The following is a 23398-nucleotide window of genomic DNA, read 5'->3' on the forward strand; positions in this document are numbered from 1 at the left end:
AAGCTGAAAATCGGGAGTGATAGAGACAAAAATATTATATTGAACTTCAAGGCGATAAGCACCGTTTATGAAGTTTATTGAATCATCTAATATATATCATATTTTATATGGAATGTTAGGAAACAAAATTTTCAAATAAACGTTATCATATAAATATCGGCTATCTGCTTGTTCCAACAATTATTGATATGTACTATCGACTATGATTTACAGTTCATTTGTCACAAAAATCTGAACTTAGCTTGGAACTGACCACCTAAATCTTTCAAATTTACATTTACTTTGAAACTCTGGTCTAGTTCATTTTGTCACGTGTGCACTTGAATGTGAGAATCATCACCAACTGCAGCTGTAAGATACGAGGCACACGTTATTAACTATGTGGGAAAATATGGATTGCGTTTGTTTCCTTTCTTTTATAAGTAGTTCATGCAAACAACTGTAGTTTATTTTATATTGTAGAATGGCTGATTAAACAACAATCCGTTTAAATATTGCTGATATAACTGAATATTATGCATTACTGTCAATACGAATTTACGTCTAATTGAACTTGTATATATTAAAGTTGTATCAAGTATAGATTTTAAAATGTGCTTACCGATTTACACAATAAGACTAGTTTGGTCCATTTTTGCAGAACCATTACATTACTGTTAAAATATATACTGCAAAGAACTCGTATCATTGAACGTATGTAGATCTAAACGGCATATAATATCTCACAAAGAGACAAAGACTTTCATATTCAATAATGTTAGCTAAATTTCATACAGAAATATTAAACTTTCTAATGACAAATGAAAGTTGTTGCAAATCATTAGCGTGCATATATAAGCTGTATTATATTTTCAGATCTTAAGCCAGTGTTCTTGATGTTTAAACGTGGTTTTAGACATCGGTGTACAATATAATTTAGTCTGGGTTTGTGCTTAACGGCACAACCTTGCAAAAACGACAGCTCACCCAAGCTAGTTCTGTGGCAGTCCCGAGTCTGTAACGATAAAAGATGAGTCAATGCTCAGCTTTATAAATTTTGCAAACTCCTTGATGTCATAAGTTGCTTGGTTTCTATGTTTGTACTTTAAACGACTTGCCAAATAGTCCGCTAGATCACTTTTCAAGTATCGAATACAATTTTCTCTCTTGCCAATTTGATATTCCAAGCCAAACATCGCATACAATTCAAGCACTGTAGTTTTAATTTTAACGGGAAATCATCAATATTTTGTAAACAGACGTAAATAATACCTTAGTGGTGATTGCAGGTATTTGATATCCACCCACATTGATAAGTTTTGATAATCCTTGGAAAATAATGGTTCCATCTTCAATAACTTTTTCCACGGATACTGAACTTGGCTCACAGCGCATGCCCAAAACTGACCAAGTGACGGTCGAATTGAAAGTAGGTTCAGCAGGATGATAAGCAGCCTGAAGTTAGACATTAGATATAAAACAATTATTTTCGGCAGGTATTTTGTGCCATTGCAAAGAACGTGTGATCCTGTGGTAATGGTTGATATCTTTGTACTTTTGTTTGAAAATCGCGACGCTAGAAATATGCTTACATTTGTGAAGATGTTTCACGCAAATATATATTGCAAATAAGTATATTGTAAAGTTAGGATAATACTACCAATTCATTAAATTTTCTGACTAAGAGAAGCTAAACTAAGGTCAGTTCTTCTCATTTGATAACGAATTATATTTTTATGAGAAAGATACAAATGCATTATTGTGCATTATATAAGAAAAACGTAAAGGAATAAATGCAATTTGGCAAACATTTATACAGTCTTAGGTACATTTAGGCTTGGAAATATACTTTACTACTTTTGTAAGATATGTATCCAATAAGGCAATCTTTCTTTGCCAGAAATATTGCTAATTATTCTAGATATACGTAGAAGATACCAAATCTGCAATAATTACCACTTCAAACGTTCCAGCATCATCCGGTCTTGGGTAGTAGTTGGCAGTCCAACTAGTAGGTTGCAGTGGATTGGTCAACTCTGATATTACTGATGTTCTTCCCGTGGAGAGACTTCTAACTCTACAAAGGATCTTATATTTTCAGCAGCCAATCCCATGTATAGAATCACATAAGAAACATGAAATGCTTGGACTGCGATGCTCTGAATTTATATCGATTTAGATATGCCATTTTCACCCAATTATCTCGAATACAAACTGACAATACCAGTCGCGTGTGTGTTAACTGCTCTCCCAAGTAATTGCACGTAAGAGTCAATCATTCTAAGTTAACCTTGGCAAAAAGTTATGTTTCTGTTGTTTACCATGAATGGCAATGTTGTTGGTTCCCTTCGGGAATTATCTATGATTGATTTGATATTAAACGATATTGTGAATCAGTTACTGAACGAGCGATACGTATATAAACCTGATCACAATAATTTACTGTTTCAAAGCAATACTCTTTCTGTTATATTGTCCGTAATATGCCACTTTCAATTGAACGCAGTTCTAGTTTAGAAAATGAAAAAGTAGGTAAATACCAAAATGACCATAATAAACAAAATTTGGTAGAGCATATTTCTGGAAAAGACATCGTGTAGACAGGAATGTGATGGAAAAATATTAAGAATATTTTTTCACAGACAGAAAAAATACAATAAGTGCCACTGGTTACCAATCAGCAATATACATTTGTAGCTGAGGTTCAGTGGCCGTTTATTAATGTACGCCAACTGGAGTAAAGGCAACTATGCACCTAGACTGGCTTTAGGACAAATACAGGGCAGTATTCTGGATATTTGACGATCCACTAAAATATTTGTTTTAATCCATCTACTGCTACACACGTTCTAATTGTCGGCGAGGCTTTAAATACTTATTCGGAACGTATTGTTCGCAGAGGAAGGACGGCAGTTAATTATGAATGTATTCGATATTAAACGTGTTTATATCTCAGTATACTGACTACGTACATTAATTTAAGGTCCAGAATACATGCTTTAGGATGTATAATACTCAGAACTAGGCCATATATATACATTATCTGGACAAGGAGTTCCGAACATGTTAAGTAATCACTAGTTAAATCAGTATTCTGGATGTTGAATATCTGTATCCAGTGCAAACATGATTCAATGAAAACTGAAGAATACGATGTTAAGAATCTGAATCTAAAGTATAAACATTGGTCAGAAAACGATTTTGGACAATTCTTGTTGTAAAAATAAATAATGCCTTTTTCCCAATTGTTTGATGAAGGTGATCGGCTGTTATCTTTAGCCTTTGTATATTATTCAGTTTTGTTTCCCAAGAATTAAAACCTTTCTGGAATTATCAGATGAATCCAATTTCGGGCAAAATGACTTACGTGTGAAACAACAAAAAAGAACCTTGGCCCAGTTAGTAAAATAACTTTACAACGATGCAGAAGTAATTGTCTTGGGAACAGCTTTCACTAACTACTCTCTCTCTCTCTCTCTCTCTCTCTCTTGGTAGTTATGCGATTGTCTGTGCTCCACACGAGTATAAATAACACCGATTAAGTAGCATCATTTGTTGCTGTGCTTCGTCGTGAGGGAACATGGGCTCGTGAGTGCAGGCAAGGCGATGGGAGCTGTTTACCCGCAGACCGGGACTCGAATTTCTGTTGAGTACGAATTAAATAATCTCTAGCCTGTATTATTATTTATATTAAATATTAATTCTGCCTACATTTATTATGCATTCTTCTATAGAATCCAGGGATAGCACTTTCCGTAATGTCTGTTGTATATGTAGTTTCAATATATATATATATATATATATATATATATATATATATATATATATATATACCTAATATAGGTAAGATTATCAATAAATATTGGGATTTATTAAACTTATCATGTAAAGCAAGTGTTAAATCGCTACACGAAAGCAAACCTACACTTGCTTATAAAAGGACTAAAAATCTTAAAGATTTCCTAACTAATTCTAAATTAGAAAAACCATCATGTAAAATAGGATCATCAACTAAATGTAATAGACCTAGATGTTCACACTGTTCATTTATTAATGAAAATACTTCTTTCAATAGTAATAATACGAAAGAAACTTTTAATATGCGTTGTGATATTAATTGTGCAACATCAAATGTTATTTATTTGATAACATGCAAAATATGTGGCATCCAATATGTTGGACAAACCAGTCAACAAATATCTAAACGTATGAACCAACACAGATCAGATATAAAAAATTATATTGATCAATCATTTTCATCTCATGTTGCCGCACATTTTAACAAAAATTCCTATACATTGCAAGATTTCTCCTTCCAACCTATTGTTAAAACTGATCCTGAAATGGAACGTCTACTAAAGAAAACCTATTAGATTCACGATCTTAATACGGTATATCCCGAAGGTCTAAATTCAAAAACACTATATGACATTAAGTGATTTTTTTTCTGAATTATGTCCCTTGTGTACAATTAGATATGATTATTCTACGTTGCAAAAAAAATTAATTGGCAAAAGTATATTCTAATGACAAAAAAATAAGTTTACTAACTCTTTAAAAATGAAATTGCACTTATAAATTAATTTTCTATACAATATAATTAATTATTTATAAAATACTTCATAGCAAGCGTTATGAACACCATATTTTTTATACATATTTCTTATTATATACATTGAGTTCTAATAACCTACTTAATAGCAGAACAAATTATATTAGTACATATATTTTATATATTTATCTAATTTTATTTTTATTTTATTAATGTTTTTTTCTTTATTTTGTTCTTCTTTACTTTCTCTTTTCTATTTATTTATTTTCTATACCTCTAATAAGTGTGCATTATACATAATATAAATGTTACTACAATTGTTTATCTCTATTGATTAATAAATATTTATATAGTTATCAGTAGAGATATATGTATCTTTAAGATCCAGTTTTATATATTTTTATGTATTAAGATATCATTAATCTTTGCTGTATATGCACATCTCTATGTAAATTATTCGTTAAAGTATAAGATGATTACGTTAAAAATGTAAGTTATTACGTCATCTTGTTTATGTCTTATTGTTTATTTCATTCATCACTTAGAAACAACATATTTAATGACGTAAACAAGATAGTGAATTCAGTTTGAATTTAGTCTGATGAAGCATTAAAGCGAAACCGGTCACACATTCTACGTGTTGGTGTTGTTTATTTTATAATATATATATATATATATATATATATATATATATATATATATATATATATATATATATATATATATATTAAAACGGCAAGACGTTTAAAGTGTTATTATAAAGCAGTGTGGTATACCAGTACTTTTAGCATATCAAATTGTAATCCGCGTGAATGACGTTTCAAAATAGTTTTTCAATATTAGGTCGTATTTCAGATACAGGCTATCGTTTAGACATTCTACAAAAGAGCAATTTAATTATTAATAGATTCCAGTCTTCTATGTGAATTAAATATGTACACAACTTCATGGAAATACTAGAGAATACGGGAAAGTAGGTGGTGTGAGAAAAAAGAAACCTATACTTGCATCAAGTAATATGCAAGATCAAGTGACTTCTTAATTGTTAAGCGTACACTTTTCATGGTATTTTAACACAAAGTTCACAATACAAAAGATGCAATGTTACAATGACCTGTTAAACATGCACGGTACATTTATTGGTTATCATACATCATTATAATGGTTTGTTTGTTGTTGTTTATTTATTCTTGTTAATTTAAAAAAAATATTAATACGACTTTCAAAATATTAAAATAATCGAAGGTCGCCCTACGCTTGCCTAACATTATGCTCACTATGTGGGCTGGTAAGGGTGTAGACTCCTCGATTAATACAGAAACATAGGGAAGGACAAATAATAAATGCCTTTATGTTAAGTCTCCCCACCCCCACCCCAGTCCGTCAGTCTGTATATTTGTATGTCTCTCTCCAAGCACATTGTATCTCTCTCTCTCTCTCTCTCTCTCTCTCTCTCTCTCTCTCTCTCCGTACGAAAAGAACCTTTACAAGACGAGGCTGACTTATATTAAATTGTATCATGCAACGATGATTCTTGACTTACAAATGATGGTATAAATATACTGTGTGACGGATGTATTCTATATAATATTAAACACGTAGGTCATTTGACTAACATGGTTTCATATACTTTGTTAAAATTACTATTGGATGAGTACGCACTATCACTTGCCCATTGTAACGTATATTGAACAGCAAGACTGTGATACGATGTCGGACAATTTATTTCTACCATTTGTCTGTTTGGCTGTATTTATATATATATATATATATATATATATATATATATATATACATGCAAGACACAATTGATTAACTTTTTAATGGTTCGTAAAAACGACATATTAACTAGATATTTGTTTGTAAATTTTGTCTCAATTTAGATCGTAATTTGGGAAAACAGAACAACTGCTACGTTTACAACACCTGTTATTGACACAGGTTTGGGAAACGGTAAAATGCCACTCGGTTCAATACTAGTCTAAATTTACAAATTAGCTTGGACAAACATAACAGCTTTCACTGTCTTCAGTTTTAAACATTCAACTGGAATTAACGTACCTGACATCAACTGGAACAACCCGTGGCGTGCTCCCATCTGCAAAGTTTACTACACCTGATATTGACACAGGTTTGGGTACAGGCAAAATGCCACTAGGTTCAATACTAGTCGCCTGTGCGGAATATGAGCGTGGAACCATTATTGACCACGTGGTACTATGAGAACCAATAATATTGCTAGCTTTTGCTGTAATTTGATAGGGTGTTGAACCAGCCAGTGTGCGCCTCCACTCCACCAAGCCATTTCGTTCATTTATTGTCATGCTAATTGGATAGTTAGTCAAAGTCCATGTTAATGGTTTACTTCCCTGGAAAAAAGTGGATGAAATCGTCATCAGGTTTTGTGAAGAAAATAGTTTGTATGGATACTTAATTATACGTTGGATAGAGTTTATACGTAGTGTGACACTCACAATGTTTTGTTTTTCAATTCAGTTACGAGATTGGTTGAATAGGTATCTGATAGTTGAAGATTAGGCTGGGTGACTTAAAGCAGACTTAGTGATATATATGTGCTCAGGATGTTCACATTTAATTAGTTATTTGTACATTTAATGTGTCTCATACAACGTCTTATTTCTAATGACTGCAAAATGAAACTGCATGAGACTTCTATCGGATTTAAACTTGCGGAATCGCAGGTGATTTCATTGTAAATAATTAATAACATAAGTGGCAAATCAAATGATCAAAAATATGTCTGTTTGGAATATCATGATAAAGAGAACGACGATGAGTTTGTAAACAAATAATGCTTTAATTTCTTCCACAGTATTTCTCACATATAATCATAATGTGATAGCAAAAAAAAATCGGTTATTTAAATGATGCAAGGAAATATAAACGAATAACGTACTTAAAGCTACAGTTTCAAAAGAAGTGCAAGAGTAAATGTATACCAACCTGAGTTAAATTCAGCTGGTAGGAATACGAACTTGATTCCGAAACTGTTGCTTGTGCAGGAGGGGCTTGTATGATGGGTGCGAGCAATTCTACAGTACACCCATCTCCAGTCCACGGAAGGTTGCAGGAACAACCACCGAATAGACATTGGCCGTGGGGAGGATTCAGACCACGCCCGCAAGCTCCTGGCGGACATGTTGCATAGTATGTGTAAACGAGCTGAAATTACGTGCAATATGCATGGGATGTTAATTATTTCATATTAACGTTTGAACCATAAAAACTCAATAATAACAATATCACAAATCAGGAAATGAAAACACTACATTTGACACTAAGAAGTAATTCTAATGAAACATTTTTTTATTACAAGTCATTGTGTTCTCTCGAACTCCTTAATAAAATAATTAATCCAACTATAATCGTAATACATACACATCGCTAAATAGTCTTCCAAACACGAAGCCATTGGTTTGATTCGGAGCTTGAAGTTCCAATAGCAACTCAAATATATATTGTAGTTCTTATTGTTTTGTCTTTGTAGGCGGAGCTAAGATATACTTTCACGACTATTAGCTTAAAGAAGAAAAAACAGAAACTGCCACCGAATTGTAAAAAATGAGGCACATGTTTTCAAATTTTTGACTTTATTTGTAGTTCTATACATACAAAATCATGTTTTCAAATCCACGAAGGGTATCAGAAAAAGGAAAACGGATTGAGGACAAATGAAGTTTCACATGCAGAGATAGGCTATTTTAGCGAGACAAGAGTGCATTTTGTATATACAACAACCTTGACAAGTACTTACTTTGTTGTTAGTATATATCGTTCCATTTGGTGAAACTTCAAGAATGATGTCGCCAGAAGGAAGCGCAGGAGCGGTACAAATCACATGATTCCAAGCTACCCAAGTGCCATTGGAAACGTTTGTACCAAATTTACAAAAGTAGGTATTATTTGGAGTCTCAGGAAAATTATGTCCCCAGACATGTACTAGGTTACCGCCCTTGTCAGTACCTTGACTTGGTATGATATTTAACGCCATGATCAATGGCAGACAGCTAGGTCCATAAAAAGTTTCACTGCATCTGTCACATAAGTAACCAGCCCAGTTGTTTCCCTTACAAACACAGAGTCCTGTAGGTTCAAAATGAACTGATATATATAACTAGAAAGTCAACTAGTGTTTATACTGATCACATTGTTTTGATGCATATAATCTAATAACTTACATTCCTGTGTTGAATGATGAATAATATATACTATTATTCGGAGACATTCGGCTTGATTGCACAGTTTAGCTTCAAATACATCTAAATGTTCAAAAATCAAAAACTTTTCTTGAACTCTACCATCAGCTGTCAAACGTTTCTAATCTTATCAAGTAAGTTAGAGACTTTTATGATTTGTCCGAACTTATTTCAAGAATAAAAAAACGTCAATTATTTGTAGACCTTGTTTCATCCTTGCCTTATATACTCTCTCATTTTATAAAGTTTAGGAGGATTATGAGCTGCCGCAAGAAACTGAAAGTTATAATATTATAATTTCGTTAAAATTAAAATGTGTCCTATAAAAACTTTAATGAATTAGGGAGACTATTTTTCTTTCATGCAATTCTTTGACAGTGGGGATATTTTTTCACAAAAATGATACCTGTGTTTAGGTCGCAGACTCCATTCTTACAAGATGGACACGGTTTACAATCAGGTCCCCAGTGTAAAGCAACGCATCTGCTGCAGTCATTGCCTGTAAAGTCTCCTGCGCATGTACACACATTTGGTCGAATACAGACTCCATGGTCGCTACAGTTATTGACATTGTTACATGTAGCATAAATGCATTCATCACCAGACCAACCGTCTAAACAACTGCATCGGTCAGGTCCGACACATTCTCCATTTCCATAACAGAAGTTCACACCTGCACAGTCATAGTCTGAGCAAGATTGTCCTGCCCATCCTGAGATACATCTACAGCCATTTGGACGCACGCACTCTCCATGTCCACTGCAGTTGTTAACACCAGAACAGTCGAACGTTTGATCGGTCAAAATAGGTGTGATATTAACACTTAAAAGAGTAATATCTCTTCTGTAGTCAAATATTCTATTGGAAACGAAAGTGGGATTAGCACTACCCCACCAATTATTTGCAGCTGTAATTGTACCGTTGCCTTGCTTGGTCACGTATAAATCAAATGGTGAAACCGGATTATCGAAAATATTTTGAGAAAATTTGTAATGCCGGGTATTGACTTTAACAACAGAATCTGTGTCTTTGTTGGACAGAAGCTTATTATATAAAAATGTTCCATTTACCACGTAATCGCTTGCATCCAAGTATATAGCACACGATGCATCGTTTATCTCAAAAACATTTGTTGAAATATCAAATCGTCTGTAAGCGAGATCAGAACTTCCACTTGCAAAAGCATTTAACATGCATTGGTTAGTAGAACTTGTCTTGTTACCCTTCTTCACAATATTATCATGAAATGTTAAGTTCATTAAGTTCCATGTTTTTAACATGATGTCTCCATTATTCTCAAAGTAGTTATACCCTATGTCAATCTGTCTTGTAAATCCACTGTCATACACGTACCATTCCTGATACGATGGAGCATTTACATCCAAAGTTAGGCCCTTGTTATTCATGAAGTTATTTTTAAATAAGTTAATGGTGTTAACACTGTAGTAATTCTGAGTTGAAATAAATACACCAACTGTATTGTTGTCAATGGTGCAGTTCTCCATGTAAAAATTTCCGGCTACATTAGTGGAACCGAAAGTCATTTCGATAGCTTTGGTGCAGCTACGTATTGTGCTTCTACTTAGACTGAATTGACCCCAGTCTGAGTTCAAATATATTCCTCGCGACGACACATTTCGAATTGTAACGTTCACAATGGAGATGTTTCCATTGTCTCTCAAATAAATTCCATCTCCATTCGTGTTCTCGATAATTGTTCCCGAGAAATCATGAATGTTGGTTCCTTGCTCGAGACTCAAAGCAAGTCCAAAGCCGGACGAATCCGATATAATGCACGACGATATAACAAAATATGGACTCTGAGCCTGTATTCCAAATCTTGTTCGTAAAATCTGTGTAAAGTTCAGCCTTGACTCATCTGAAGAAAGAAAATATAGCAGAATGGGAGATAAATTCACGTTTGAAGTTTCAGAAGAGATTAATATTTGTAATAGTAGGAGCTGAACTACTTTTAAAATCATAACATAATTGCCCCTGTCATTGCCCCTGTCATATAATCATCGCAATCATATATATAGCTAACTATAAATATGTATATAAATACACACACACACACACACACACATACACACACACACACACACACACACATATATATATATATATATATATATATATATATATATATATATATATATAAAGCTTCGTTGATAACAGTTTAAGATGAAATAGCGGGCACAAGGAAGCCAATTGTTTCACGCACAATATGCCTCTTGAACAATAATTACCGGATCATATCACGTTAGAAAACTACTGCTATCTCGCATATCCATCTCTCACATCTACAATATTTTATCTAACAATGTAAATATTATCTGCCCATCTAGGTAACGTTAAGACGAAGTGGCCATTTTTACAAGGATAGCTGCTAAATAGCGTGAATATTTAATTTACTACCTGAGCGGAAGGCATGCTATATATGTAGATATATATTTGTGTGGTGTTTGAACGTATCCTTAAAAATTGCTTTAATCATATCGCTACAATGTATGCACTGTGATAGTTCTTAGCGATATCTAGCATTGGGGCACCATGCTGAATACATATAGCATGATGTCCCTCCCATTCACATTATTCTGACACCAGGCCAACCAGTTCTAACATTAACTCTTAATGATGAGCACCAATCGAGGCAGCGGTTAGTACCATTTTTATAAGTCTTTGGTATGACTGTATAGATACAACGGCAGTTTATCTGGAAGAGTGTCTGTATAGCATGATGAATAATTGTTTTTTTAAGAAAGATGTTTTACTCTACAAATTGGTTTCTTCTTCAAATGATATATCTGATCAAAACAACATTGGGAGAATACTTACGAAGTGGACAGAGAAATATTTTCTTACCCTGGACACACCATCTCCGGGCAATGAGATGTGTGAGTCACCTTCTAGGTTCCCCGTCTGGTTAATAGACTGCAAATGTCTCAGAAGGGTGGCAGAAGGGGAAACTGTCCCCTCCATTAAATCCTGCGGAAGCCGTGAACCCGCGTGTTTATGAAGCTAACGAGCGACCGTGGAACTTAACCGGTTCCGCGATCTGCAGAACAAATAACATTTTTCCCAGATCGAAAATGTCTCTTCTTACTATGTCAATTTTCTCTTTCTGATGTCTAAAGACATGCGTAATTCCCCTCGACCCAACGATCCTTCTTAATTGCAAACGTAATACGCGCACGCAGTCCTATAGATGACCATAAGACGAGGTTTCCAGTATATACAGCAATTACGTTACAAAAAGCTGATTCTCCATGAATGGTAATTTGTTCTTGTCGAGCGAAACCAGGGTCCGGTATGAGAGATAGTAGAACATATTGTCAGACTGCATGTAGCTCAAGCCCATTGATACATCATATATTTCGCTGATTATGCAGGCCGTTCACAAATGCAGCGCGGAATTATGTCTTAAATGATAGGTGAACCATTGAGGCGATTAAGGCTCGTTTAAATCATATTTTAGTAGCCAGGTAAATGCCATGATAGATTCCACTTTTGGCAAATAGCCAACGTCTTTGAATGTGTGCCAGCATAATCGGACATAATATCACATAGGTCTTCTTTGCCAAGCCTCTGAGTAGTGCTAACTGTTTCGCATCAAGTAGCCATATTAGAAAGTTAAATATTCGAGACAGTTCTGCCTACAGTGATGTCATGTGTTCTTGGGCATTGTACTATGTGGATAGTTTTTACTTGAATTCGTACACCTTTAAAATGGCGGACAATCTCGCTTGAGCAATTTCTCCACCACAGTTGGTGAGAATAATTTGTTCCCGAAGTCTTGCTTAATAAGGTCACTACGTGCAAATGCAGCCACTCTGGGTTGGGATGAAACACATGCCTCGTGGTTGATTATACAAATGCGCAACAATTTCGATTCCAGGAGAATTATTTTTGGAAAATGATGAGGTTGTTGATCCATGAATTTCCTATTTCAACGTATCAGAAATGAGTGACACTCCGATTCTTACGATTGGTGTCTCACCTTTGAAATCAGAGTTGGCTGAGGGTAAGCGTATGCGTCCATGCCGTTCCAGTCTATAAAAAGAGCATAGGCTGCCCATCCCACGGATCCTAGACTGTTGCGAATTTGGCATCCCACCGTGTCCCAAATATGTCCATAGATCGATACCATCTGGTACATATTTGAGCAAAGACCGAGAAATGAAGAGATCTTTCCGTTTTAATTTAGTCTATTCTTCCGGAACAACGAGTCCATCACTATATTTAGTGTGCCTGGAACATGAAAAACTCGAGCATCGACTTATCGTTGAAAGAGCCACATTAGAAAATAACAATGAATAACGGAAACTTTTAAGGACTTGGTTTCACTTTACCGTTTGAGATAAGTCACCACTGTGGAGTTGTCAGAAAGAATTAGAACTTCCTTCATATGTACAACCTCTGGCCAACAATTCAAAGCTTTGGATATGACTTTCATATCGGGACTGTGGATATGCTAATGACCATCCTGAGGGAGCTTTGCTCCACTGGTTTCCAGGGTTGATGGATGGAGGTGTGCACACCATCCCTTCATGCACACATCCGTTTTGATCGTGATTTCCAGAGGTTGTACCGCAAAAGTAGAACCGATATGAGCCACGTGATGCAGCCGCATTTCTGAGATGGAAGTTTATTTTAGTCCAAATTGGAGTACTCTTATCTGCCAAATGTTTTCTATGTAGAACGTGCTTGACGACATTTGACTGGGAACGTGAAAATGCGCATCTTTCAAGTCCACACTGCTTGCATAGTGTGTCACTGGTCGGCTTTTAGATCATGTCGTGTTCTGTTATCATAACTAAAGAAGTGATAAAAATTAGTTGAGATCGCTTGGATGGACGACATACGAAAAGAGTGACAGGTTTATTGATGAAAGAAACCTGGACAAAGGCGAAGATGGAATGAAAATGATACTGTGTCCCTCTGAAACTAATTGTTGGGTCAGTAGGACTCCAGCCGTGCGTGTACTATCGTGTCTGCTTGGTAGCGAATAATTTGATCATTCCCTCAACCGGAATTTGTGACAAGTGCCGCGTGAAATGGATTCAACTGTTTACCGTAAGTGGGGCTCTCGTAGAGAAAAACGTTCGCGAAAAGGATCGCCCACTCTATGGGTCTCAAAGACATGCGAACCAAGTGAAGGGACTATAGGTGGATGCTGGAAGAGTACATAGGGCGTGTATATCAGCACATTCATGAGAGTGCCTATTTTATCTGGGTTCGTTACACTAGACAAAGCTTGTTCTTATAATGGCTGATACGGTATGATCGATTGTGGTGACCGATCGGAAGTATATGGCAGAGATGGGTTCTGATGGAGCTGGAAGGTTGTTGATAGCATGACGTTGACCATTTATTTAGGGTGGGATGCGGTTTGGGAAAGCGATCCGCGTAGCTGGTCCTTAATTGTGATCTGCGAGATGATAACAGAGATTGCTTGTTTTCTCTCTATCTAGCTCCACAGCATACGATATGGTGTTGAACTCGAGCTTGCAAACTGACGAAATCCTCGTCCATTAATGTAACGTGAGCTTCTATGCCTTTCCATTTGGTAAATCATTTCTGCTGCCCATTGACATCTGCCAATAATATCCAAGTTCGTCAGGATTTCGTATATTCACAACTGGAGAAAGCTACCCATTTATGGTAGTTGTCATTTTAGTTTTTCCCTTGAGCTAAATCTCTAAGACAAATGCGAGCATCACGCGAATTGTTGTAATAACTTCAGAGTGTGCGGTTAGAGGGAAACAATATAATAATTACCTGTAAATGAGTGCACGTATCAGTCATTACAGGGAGACTAATTCAAGCGTTTTTATTAATACTTATCGAAGTGGGCGCTAACAAATCAATTGTAACAAATTTCACCTCTGGAAAAATACCCGTATGCTGCCTCTACGAGTAAAAGCGTCATTTATACTGGCTATGAAGTGGACGCTACCACAAAATAGTGCACAGGAATATACCTATACCCATATGACCTAGGTGGAAATAGTAAAGCAATACAATTATGGATATTTTTTATAGTACGCAACATACATGCACAAAAAACTGCACTGCAACGTCCTTAGTTTTTAAATTATTTTTATTTTGTTATTATCCCCGTAATATGTTGATATATGGGTCGAAAAACACCATACTAATGTCGCCTTATGATCAAAATAGTTATGGAAATGAATTAATTTATTTACACTATATAATACTAATAAAAAGAAAAGGCACACATGAACACATGTAAATTGCACGCAATCACTTTCGGCACACATTAGATAGGCTGACACAAGTGTAAACTGTATAGTCGACAAAGACTTCAAACTATTACATAATTAGTTCCTGTTTTCTAAAATTGCACAAGTTGCAAGTTCAATGTTGACGCCATATTTTAAGAAACCGGTCCTTTCTTTTGTTTAACTTAAAGGCATATTTTTTAATGTTTTTTGCACTTCATCTATTTGCTTTAAAACATAAATGGAATTATTTCCATGTTGAACCTGTAAGTTCAAATATCATATTTAGCCTAAATTAGCAAGAGATTACACAAAGTGTCCAATTGTTCACATTCTAAAGTATTTCTTCTTTGGACAAATGGACAATATTTAGAGAGCATGACAATATTTAGAGAGCATTGTGAAAAACTTTTAGTAAAAAAATAGCAAATCTTTGAACAAATATTGCAATCTTCAAGACCTTTTTCTCACTCAAATATGTTAATTCTTTTTAAAAAGTTGTTAGTGACAATTCTTATATTAATTAATTTAAAATAAAAGAGATCAACGTTATATCCATAGGATAATGTTTCGCTCGGCTAAAAAGCTTAGACATCTCTTCACTAGTTATATCTTTATTTAATAATTGCATCCGCGTTCTTGCTTAACAGTGAGTTGTCTCGTTGTCTTTTTCAAAACCTCTTTGTGAACAAACTTGAACGAATGTTGTTTTCGCAAGCTCATTACTTTATCCTCCTGCTTATCAAACATATTGCGAGCCAGATGGTTTTGATTTCATCTTTCCAAGATTTTGGAATTTTGGATAAATATGATCAGTATTTCAAAACATGTTCGTCCGGCGTGTTGTTTTATCACATCAGGAGGTATTACATTGCCTCGATCAACAACTATATCATTACGAATTGCAATGCCGGCATCTTTCAAGGAATTGTATTGATGGAACTTTCTGGGTGGCACAACAGTTTAAAAATATTAAACAACATCATATATTGATTCTAATTTGGATTTAGCCGATTCTCTTTTCAATTCAATACTGCCAAAATTACATCTCTCCAAAACTTGTTCTAATGCGCTTACAAATTTCTTATAATTTTCTCCACCCTAAATTCTAAATATCCTTTCTTATTTCTGAGCATAGTTGTATTTGGCTAGGTTATGACACGCTCCATCCTCGTTTTCTATTAATCTTTAAACCCATCTTATATTAATATACATAATTAATGAATACATTTGCATCATATGTAAACCTCGAGCCTTCCCAGATGCTACCAGCATATCACGTTTAATTCGTTCTACCTTTACACCCTACACTTAAATATGTTACGATTTAGTACTAATTCAATTTGTGTTGATGTATTTGGAATGGCTGAAAAAAGATGCCTGATTATGGGCTGAACAATATCGTTTACAACAATTACTTCACCAACTAATAAAATGTTATTGACTCCAGCTTGCCAGATTTCATTTTGCCTTTAATAGTTGTTTCCTGTCGGTAATTTCCACCATTTGTTGTAAGGCTAGAGAAAGATCGCTGCCAAGAAGGGTAGAGATGGAAGAAGACCAGTTTAGTTCCATATCTGGTCATTTTGTTTTATTAGAAATGTTCTTCTTTTCAAACCAAATAGCATTTATCGTTTATGTTATGTCTAAATCCCGATAACCCGAATATATTAGATCAACGTACAAAATAGTTACTTTAAGAGAATGATGAGATCCATCGAGATAAATAAAATCGTCATCATCATTCTCGCCTAATTTATGCTGACATCAATGACGAGACCCCATACATCCGCATATGCTTTATATTTATAGCTAAAATCTCAACACCGATAATAAATAAACAAGGCGCAAAAGTATCCACTTGATGATATCCTCTTTCAAGCCTAAAAATGATGACATATTTCCATGATTTACAAAACAAATGTTAGAGTTATTATTAAAGAGCTTAAACCGCATACAATCAGGATCACCAAAGTTAAAAAATTGTAAAGCATTTTCCACACAACTTCAGTAAATTGAGTTGAATGTTACGTCGAATTCTATTAATTATAATAAAACTTTATATTTTGTTTATCTCGTTTGATCCGTAGTATCATAGTATAGCCTGATATTTTCTCCAGTGGATCTACCTTTCATACAGCCTTTATGCATATCACTGATTATTGATGAAGGACATTCTAAATCCTATCTGCAATAGCTCCCAGAACTTTCTCAGAGTCAATATTAAGGAGTGATAGAAACTCCAGTTTGTGATATCCCTTCTGTTTTGTCTTCATATGGTAGACATGTAATGACTCCTTGAGTCTGAAAATCCGTAAGTTTTTCTACAGTATATCCATTATGTATTGATCTGCACAGAAATCCCCAATAGTTTTCCAAAATAATTTATATAAATCTACCGTAAATACATTTGTGCCAGGACATTAACCATTTTCCATTAGTTTTAGAGATATACTGTATTCATTAATATTAGGTATACCCTCGTATGAGTCTCTTTCCTCTTGAGTAAGTATAATATTGTGATTAAAAGGTCTATTTTGAGCTTGTTCAATATTATTTGAATCAGGCTGCGTAGTGTTGCTTTTGTATAAATCCAAGTTTAACTGTTTTTGAGCTTCTAAGATGTGTATTTGTTCTGATATATTTGTCCTTATTGATATTTACAAAGTGAAGGCTATAATATAATTTGCAAAACAATGTTTCCTATAGAAAAAATCAGAATGATGGCCTATCCAGGTAAAATCAGTAGAACAACCTAGCAACCTAAATTAATATAGAAAACGTTTGTATTCGAATGAAGTGGAAATAATACAGAAATATTAAACTCGTTTTCTAAATCACACAAAAGCTGCGCCCATTTAAATACATCTATAGGTAGGTGAGGAGATGGGATAGTCGCCCAATGCGTATAAGAAGCAAGTAGGTCTATGTGTGTGAGGACAACAAAATAAATATACCATAAAGCCAGAATAGTTTTCATTGAAGAAAGTAGGAACAGATCATTGGCAAATGTATAGATGGAGTATACTTCCACTTAAAAAATAACAGTTCTACAGCTTGTTTTGAGGTGGAAAACTTCCGAACAGCTTGTATGTGGTTTGGGAGATCTGGCTGCAGAGAGCGTGCTACTCGGCGCGTGCGGAAGTAGTCCCGAGACTTGGCGACAGTCCTTTTATTAAGGGCACATTGTTCGATCTTAACTTCCAACTGGGTGGGCATGTAACTTAAAGTGTTTCTCTTAAACGTTTTAGACTGGGAAGGTTAGATTTTTGAGTTATAAGTATTTCGTCTAATGTATTACGATAAGATAAAGTGTTTAAAGAAGACATGTTACCGTGTTGATATATTTAGTCTACTTCGTTCATGTCAATTAGAAAGAATTGTAACGAATTCTAGTTGTATGCTCTTTTTGCAAAAACCACGATAAAACATACTTGTGAATACCGTTCATGGAATTCAGTTGCTTGTAAGAAACTTTGAAAAGTCGTAGATTTATCGATTTAGCTTCTCCAATATATGATTTGAGAGCGATTATGTGTCTCCTTTGGTAAACAGGCAATGCATTATACAGTTATAAAAAAAAATTAAAAAATAATTTAAAGTCGAGTAATAACCGATTGTGTATTATTAAACGTGCAGTCATGCGAACAATCAGGCATGAATAATGCTGAATATATTTAGGGTAAATATAGGTCCAGGGATGACAATAATGACAATGACACTGGTTACAATATTTGAACATTGTAAATAGATAATACAGAATTTGCTGTCTAATTAATAGCGAAATATAGCAAATTATTGTCCACAATATTTCGCCGTTAATTCATCTATTTACATATTTGCTTCAGTGAAACATTATAATCTCTTTGACATCATTGCCTATTCCCAATTCAGGTGGTTTGAAACAGTCAGCTTGAAAGAACCGTATTCAGATTAAATTCTTGAAATAGAAAACATCAGTCATTTACGAATTTTTCAAAACATTGGGTAAATAAATGTATATAAGCTTTATCTGACATCAAATTATCCGCTGAAGAACTATAAAATACAACCCAATTTCCCCCTGCATTACGTTTTGGATTTGCAGGAGCGAAAGGGATAACTACCAAGTGAGTCACCTGTTCGGAGAAGAGAAAGGTAAAACTATCAAGGGAATGAACTATTTAGTCAATCCTCAACCACCATCTCCTTTGGAGGACAAACTGTCAAGAACTGCATGTGTTTCTACCATAGATGACAACAATGAGACAATGTTAAATAATCTGACAATACGATGGATTATGATATCAAATGCAAAATCTGGATTATAAAATCTCAACGATGTACCTGCCACTGTCGAATTCAAAATAATCCCAAACCATTGTGATGCATTTACTCCCTCAAGTATAATCCTTGATTCGGCAAGCCCTCTTGCGTGAATTGAACCTAAGCAAAACAATATAAACAATTAGAATTTGCAGAAAAAAAACAATACTTTTTACGAGTAAATATTATTCTTTGATAATACATGCCCAATATTAATACCGTAGGAGAACTGCTACAATTTCGCAAATCCAGCCCTCCCATATTAAGCCTTTTAAGCTAAAAACCTGGAAGTTATCTACCCACCACAGTGGCAGTTATATAGTGATCTCCCTTTGATAGCGGGATTGGCGCCAAATCCCATGAAATTGTCAGTTCCTACTGGAGCGGACGACATACTTATTATATGGATGTAACGTCGTGGAGACTGGTGAGCAGTGTGAATTGGTAGGTATTATCGAAAAAAAACAACATATTTTGCTAGAAAATATGGTTTATTCGTCAAATACAATACCCAGTTAAAGTACCTTAGGCTAATAGGTAAGTTGAGGGATATAGATCCACTTACCCTGAAGAGACCATCTCCGTTACCCTAAGGTATGTAAGACAGCTTCTCTAAAATAGACTTTATTTTTAGAGGAATAGCTTCGAATGGGAAACCTGTTCCGCCCCTCAAATCCAAAGGAAGTCTTGAAGCCGTATCTTTATCTAGCCGTCGAATACCCCGGAAAGGTAACCTTTTGCACAACGGTGTACATTCCTCCAGATCGAGAAAAAGCATATTAGTTTGAAAGATATCCTATCAAATAGGAGAAGTGTATTTAAAATTCCATCAGAGGGCATAGTTTCAGGTAATAAACAGTTTCTCCCAAAGGATATGTTTGAGGTAACAGTCGTAACTTCGCGAGCCGATATAGGAATCAAATTCTTTCTTGTGTGTTTAGTCCGATATGCGGAATATATGTCGTACCTTATTCAGGTTAAATATGTCCGTGTTGGTGTATCGTCCTTCCACTTTTTCAAGGCAAATTGATGCGTGATCTCCCTGTATAAAGGGATCTGTTGTCCTGGGTAACACGTGTAGCTGTGTGTGTGTGTGTGTGTGTGTGTGTGTGTGTGTGCGATTTGGATTTTTATCGTCGCTTTAACGTTTTTCGCAGTCATATCGTTACGATGTCTGCGGTGTGACAGTTTATAGTGATGTCTTGCACTGGGGCATCGTGCCTCAGACATGAAGCATGATGTCTCACCCAGTCACAGTATCCTGAGACCAGGCCGACCAGTCCTAACACTAACCTCTTACTGCTGAGAGCCAAGCGTAGCAGCTGTTAGTACCGTTTTTGTAGGTCTTTGGTATGACTTGGCCGGGGATCGAACTTACGACATTCGCATCCGAGGCGGGCGCTCTAACCACTAGGCCACCGGAGCGGTAACTTAGAGCTCGTACTCAGCCCAATAGATGACCATCAGATGAAGTGTCCTGAATAGACAGAAATATCACAGATATATTAAGACATATGATACGTAGCATCTTCTTTGCAATGAAATCGGTGAGCTTCATGAGTGATACTGATCTGTATTATCGGAACTTCATGTACATAGCTCCACCAATAAGAAACTGGTTTAATCTCGAAGATGTTTGATATGTAATCGAAGACCACACTACCATGATATACTGAACTGCGAAGAGATTTATTCCCCAATCCTCATATTCGCATCCACATCGGTCGTGATTACAGAGGCTTGCAGTTACAGAGTGGGTACCGCCGACATGAGTCAAGAGTGATTTTCTTGCCATCACGATGTAACTTGGTATTATTCAGAGTGTGGAAATGGGTCAAATGTTCAAGTTTCGGCCTCCGTTTAGACCACATAATCATTGTAATGTGGGCAAAGGAGTGAGTCAAGGGTCATAAAGTCCGCTGCCGCATTGAGAAAAAGTCGGCGTGAATAGGAGTACTCTAGGAGGTAGATTGCTCCTTATCAACAAGGAATCTACACTGCACGATTTGAATTCTGAAACACATTATGTTTACGTGGACGTTGTTTCCAGAACTAGTCAACATAATTCTCTAAAGGATACTGGATATCCGTGTTGACAAGGAAAATGAGAATACAAAAGAGGTTAACACGTGAATTCATGCCTTGCTCCAAAAATGTTACTAGCTGGATGATTTTAAGCCTGCTGTAGTCGAAAAAAAATATAAATACGTAGTCAACACAACGTTAGACATTATATCTCTTTTTTATAATGCATCGCAAACCCAACAGCGCAAACTATTTAAATAAATATGCTTAGGTTGACGACCATGTGATAAGTGCTGGGTTTTAGCTGAACTCACCCTGAAACGGCTTGCGATGTGCGTTAATATGGGATAGCGAATATCCAGAAACCCATTTGTGGTCATCGTCAATTTTCCCCATTCAGGAACGAACGATTAGAGCCCTAAACCCACCGGATCTTTGACATGCTGCGGACATAAATGTATGTTTTTTGAAATAGGAAGGGTCTCGTGAAACGCTAGCTAAAACGATCGATGTCCATTTGCCTGTTACACCTAGACCGCGAGAACTGTGGGTTTTACAGGTTGTACATTCAGTAGCACAACTTTCTAATGGCATGTGTTCTAGGGATATTCCTGTGAAATTGTATTGGCTGATTTGCTATTCACTCGGCTGTAACTCAAACTGTTAAAGATGGAAGGAATGTATCAATGGTGGTTTGTTACAAAGATATTATGATATCTAATTTCGATTTTTAACGAAGCTTTAACAATATATTTCAGTCATATTGCTACGACGTCTCCAATATGGCATTTTATAGTGACATCTAACACTGGGGCATGATGTCAAAGACATGTAGCATGATGTCCCACCCAGTTACAGTATCCTTCCACCAGGCGAACCAGTTGTATCACTATTCTCTTAAGGCTGACCGCCTATGGAGGAAACTGCAAGTACCATTTTTATCGGCTTTGCTGATGACTCATACGGGGTTCAAATCCCCGATCTTCCGCATCCGAGACGGACGTTCTAACCACGAGGTAACATGAGCGGTGGGAAATAGATTAGATGATAAAAACTGCCATAGTCGCTTCGCCAATGACCGGCTTTAAGAAAGGTGCATTTATAGAACATTGCATCTCGTTCTACCTGCTATTCGTTCACAGCTGCTGTTCTGACCATGGCAATAGTGTGCTGGGACTCTATGTTACAAATTTGACCCTTTCATGTTCACGATTCTGGGTGAGAGAATATAAGCTGCGTTCCGTCCATTGAAGATCTCCAAATATATTACATTCAACTTTGATCAGACGGTCACGACGTTACGAATCAAATCGCGCGTATCCAAATGGAAAACTAAAACGGCATGGGCGAGAAGAAAACGTTCATAAACACGTAGAACTTATAATCGTCATTGCTAACAGTATCAACACATCGTATAACTTGTTAGATTGTAGAAGCGATTTAAAGTAGATTCCTCTGTAAACAATGATCACATGATGCTGAAACTATAGATCAGGTAGGTGATATAGGGGACGGAGGAAAGAACTCAGATGGCAGTTACGAGAGGAGTTTAGTCAAAGCCGGCAAAATGAAGTTTCACTCATTACAGTAAACCTAACAAGAACATGGATACTTGAAAGCCACGTTTGGCAGTTTTTAATTTAAGGTAGTAAGGACAATGTCTCTTAAGCTACCTTCGTTGCAGAAGGATAAGCAGGTTGCGGATGGCGACTCCCTATACTTGCGTCAGGTTATGAGTTAGATCATGTAACTTCCAATGTGTGACCAAGACGAGACTCCCTTTAGATGGCAGATGCTTGAGGACGATTAAAGAATCACCATTTCGTTTACCGAGCCACCAAGATGGACATCGTTCGCCAGAAGTGTATTGAGGTAATGTAAGGGTAAGATTGATCTTTGAGGGTGCCGATATTAACCAGACGTCCTCTACATGAGTTACCCAACTGTACTTTGCGGGTTAGACTAATCTATGAGAGTATCTAGATAGACTGGTCCTCGTCCGCAGGAAGTGCGGATTTAGCAGCACTATGTGGAGTTGTCTGCCGTATAACTGGTTTCATGAAGTTGGTTCTTGA

The 23398-nt window shown here is 35.8% G+C and overlaps 1 protein-coding gene across 1 annotated transcript in view; it reads right to left on the minus strand.

Moving 5' to 3' along the window:
- LOC149772578 (uncharacterized) overlaps window positions 1-23398 on the minus strand; it is a 92459-nt gene that overhangs the window by 17539 nt on the left and 51522 nt on the right. Inside the window, exons 15-21 of the mRNA XM_089947632.1 lie at window positions 19320-19418; window positions 9155-10627; window positions 8307-8635; window positions 7496-7714; window positions 6593-6900; window positions 1936-2056; window positions 1252-1434 (exon numbers count right to left, since the gene is read on the minus strand). Coding sequence (XP_089803758.1) covers window positions 1252-1434; window positions 1936-2056; window positions 6593-6900; window positions 7496-7714; window positions 8307-8635; window positions 9155-10627; window positions 19320-19418 — 2732 coding nt within the window. The remainder of the gene's footprint in view (window positions 1-1251; window positions 1435-1935; window positions 2057-6592; window positions 6901-7495; window positions 7715-8306; window positions 8636-9154; window positions 10628-19319; window positions 19419-23398) is intronic.

This window comes from Sinohyriopsis cumingii, unplaced genomic scaffold, assembly GCF_028554795.1.
Source record: "Sinohyriopsis cumingii isolate HCF-2022 unplaced genomic scaffold, ASM2855479v2 utg001392l, whole genome shotgun sequence".
NCBI lineage: Eukaryota > Metazoa > Mollusca > Bivalvia > Unionida > Unionidae > Sinohyriopsis > Sinohyriopsis cumingii.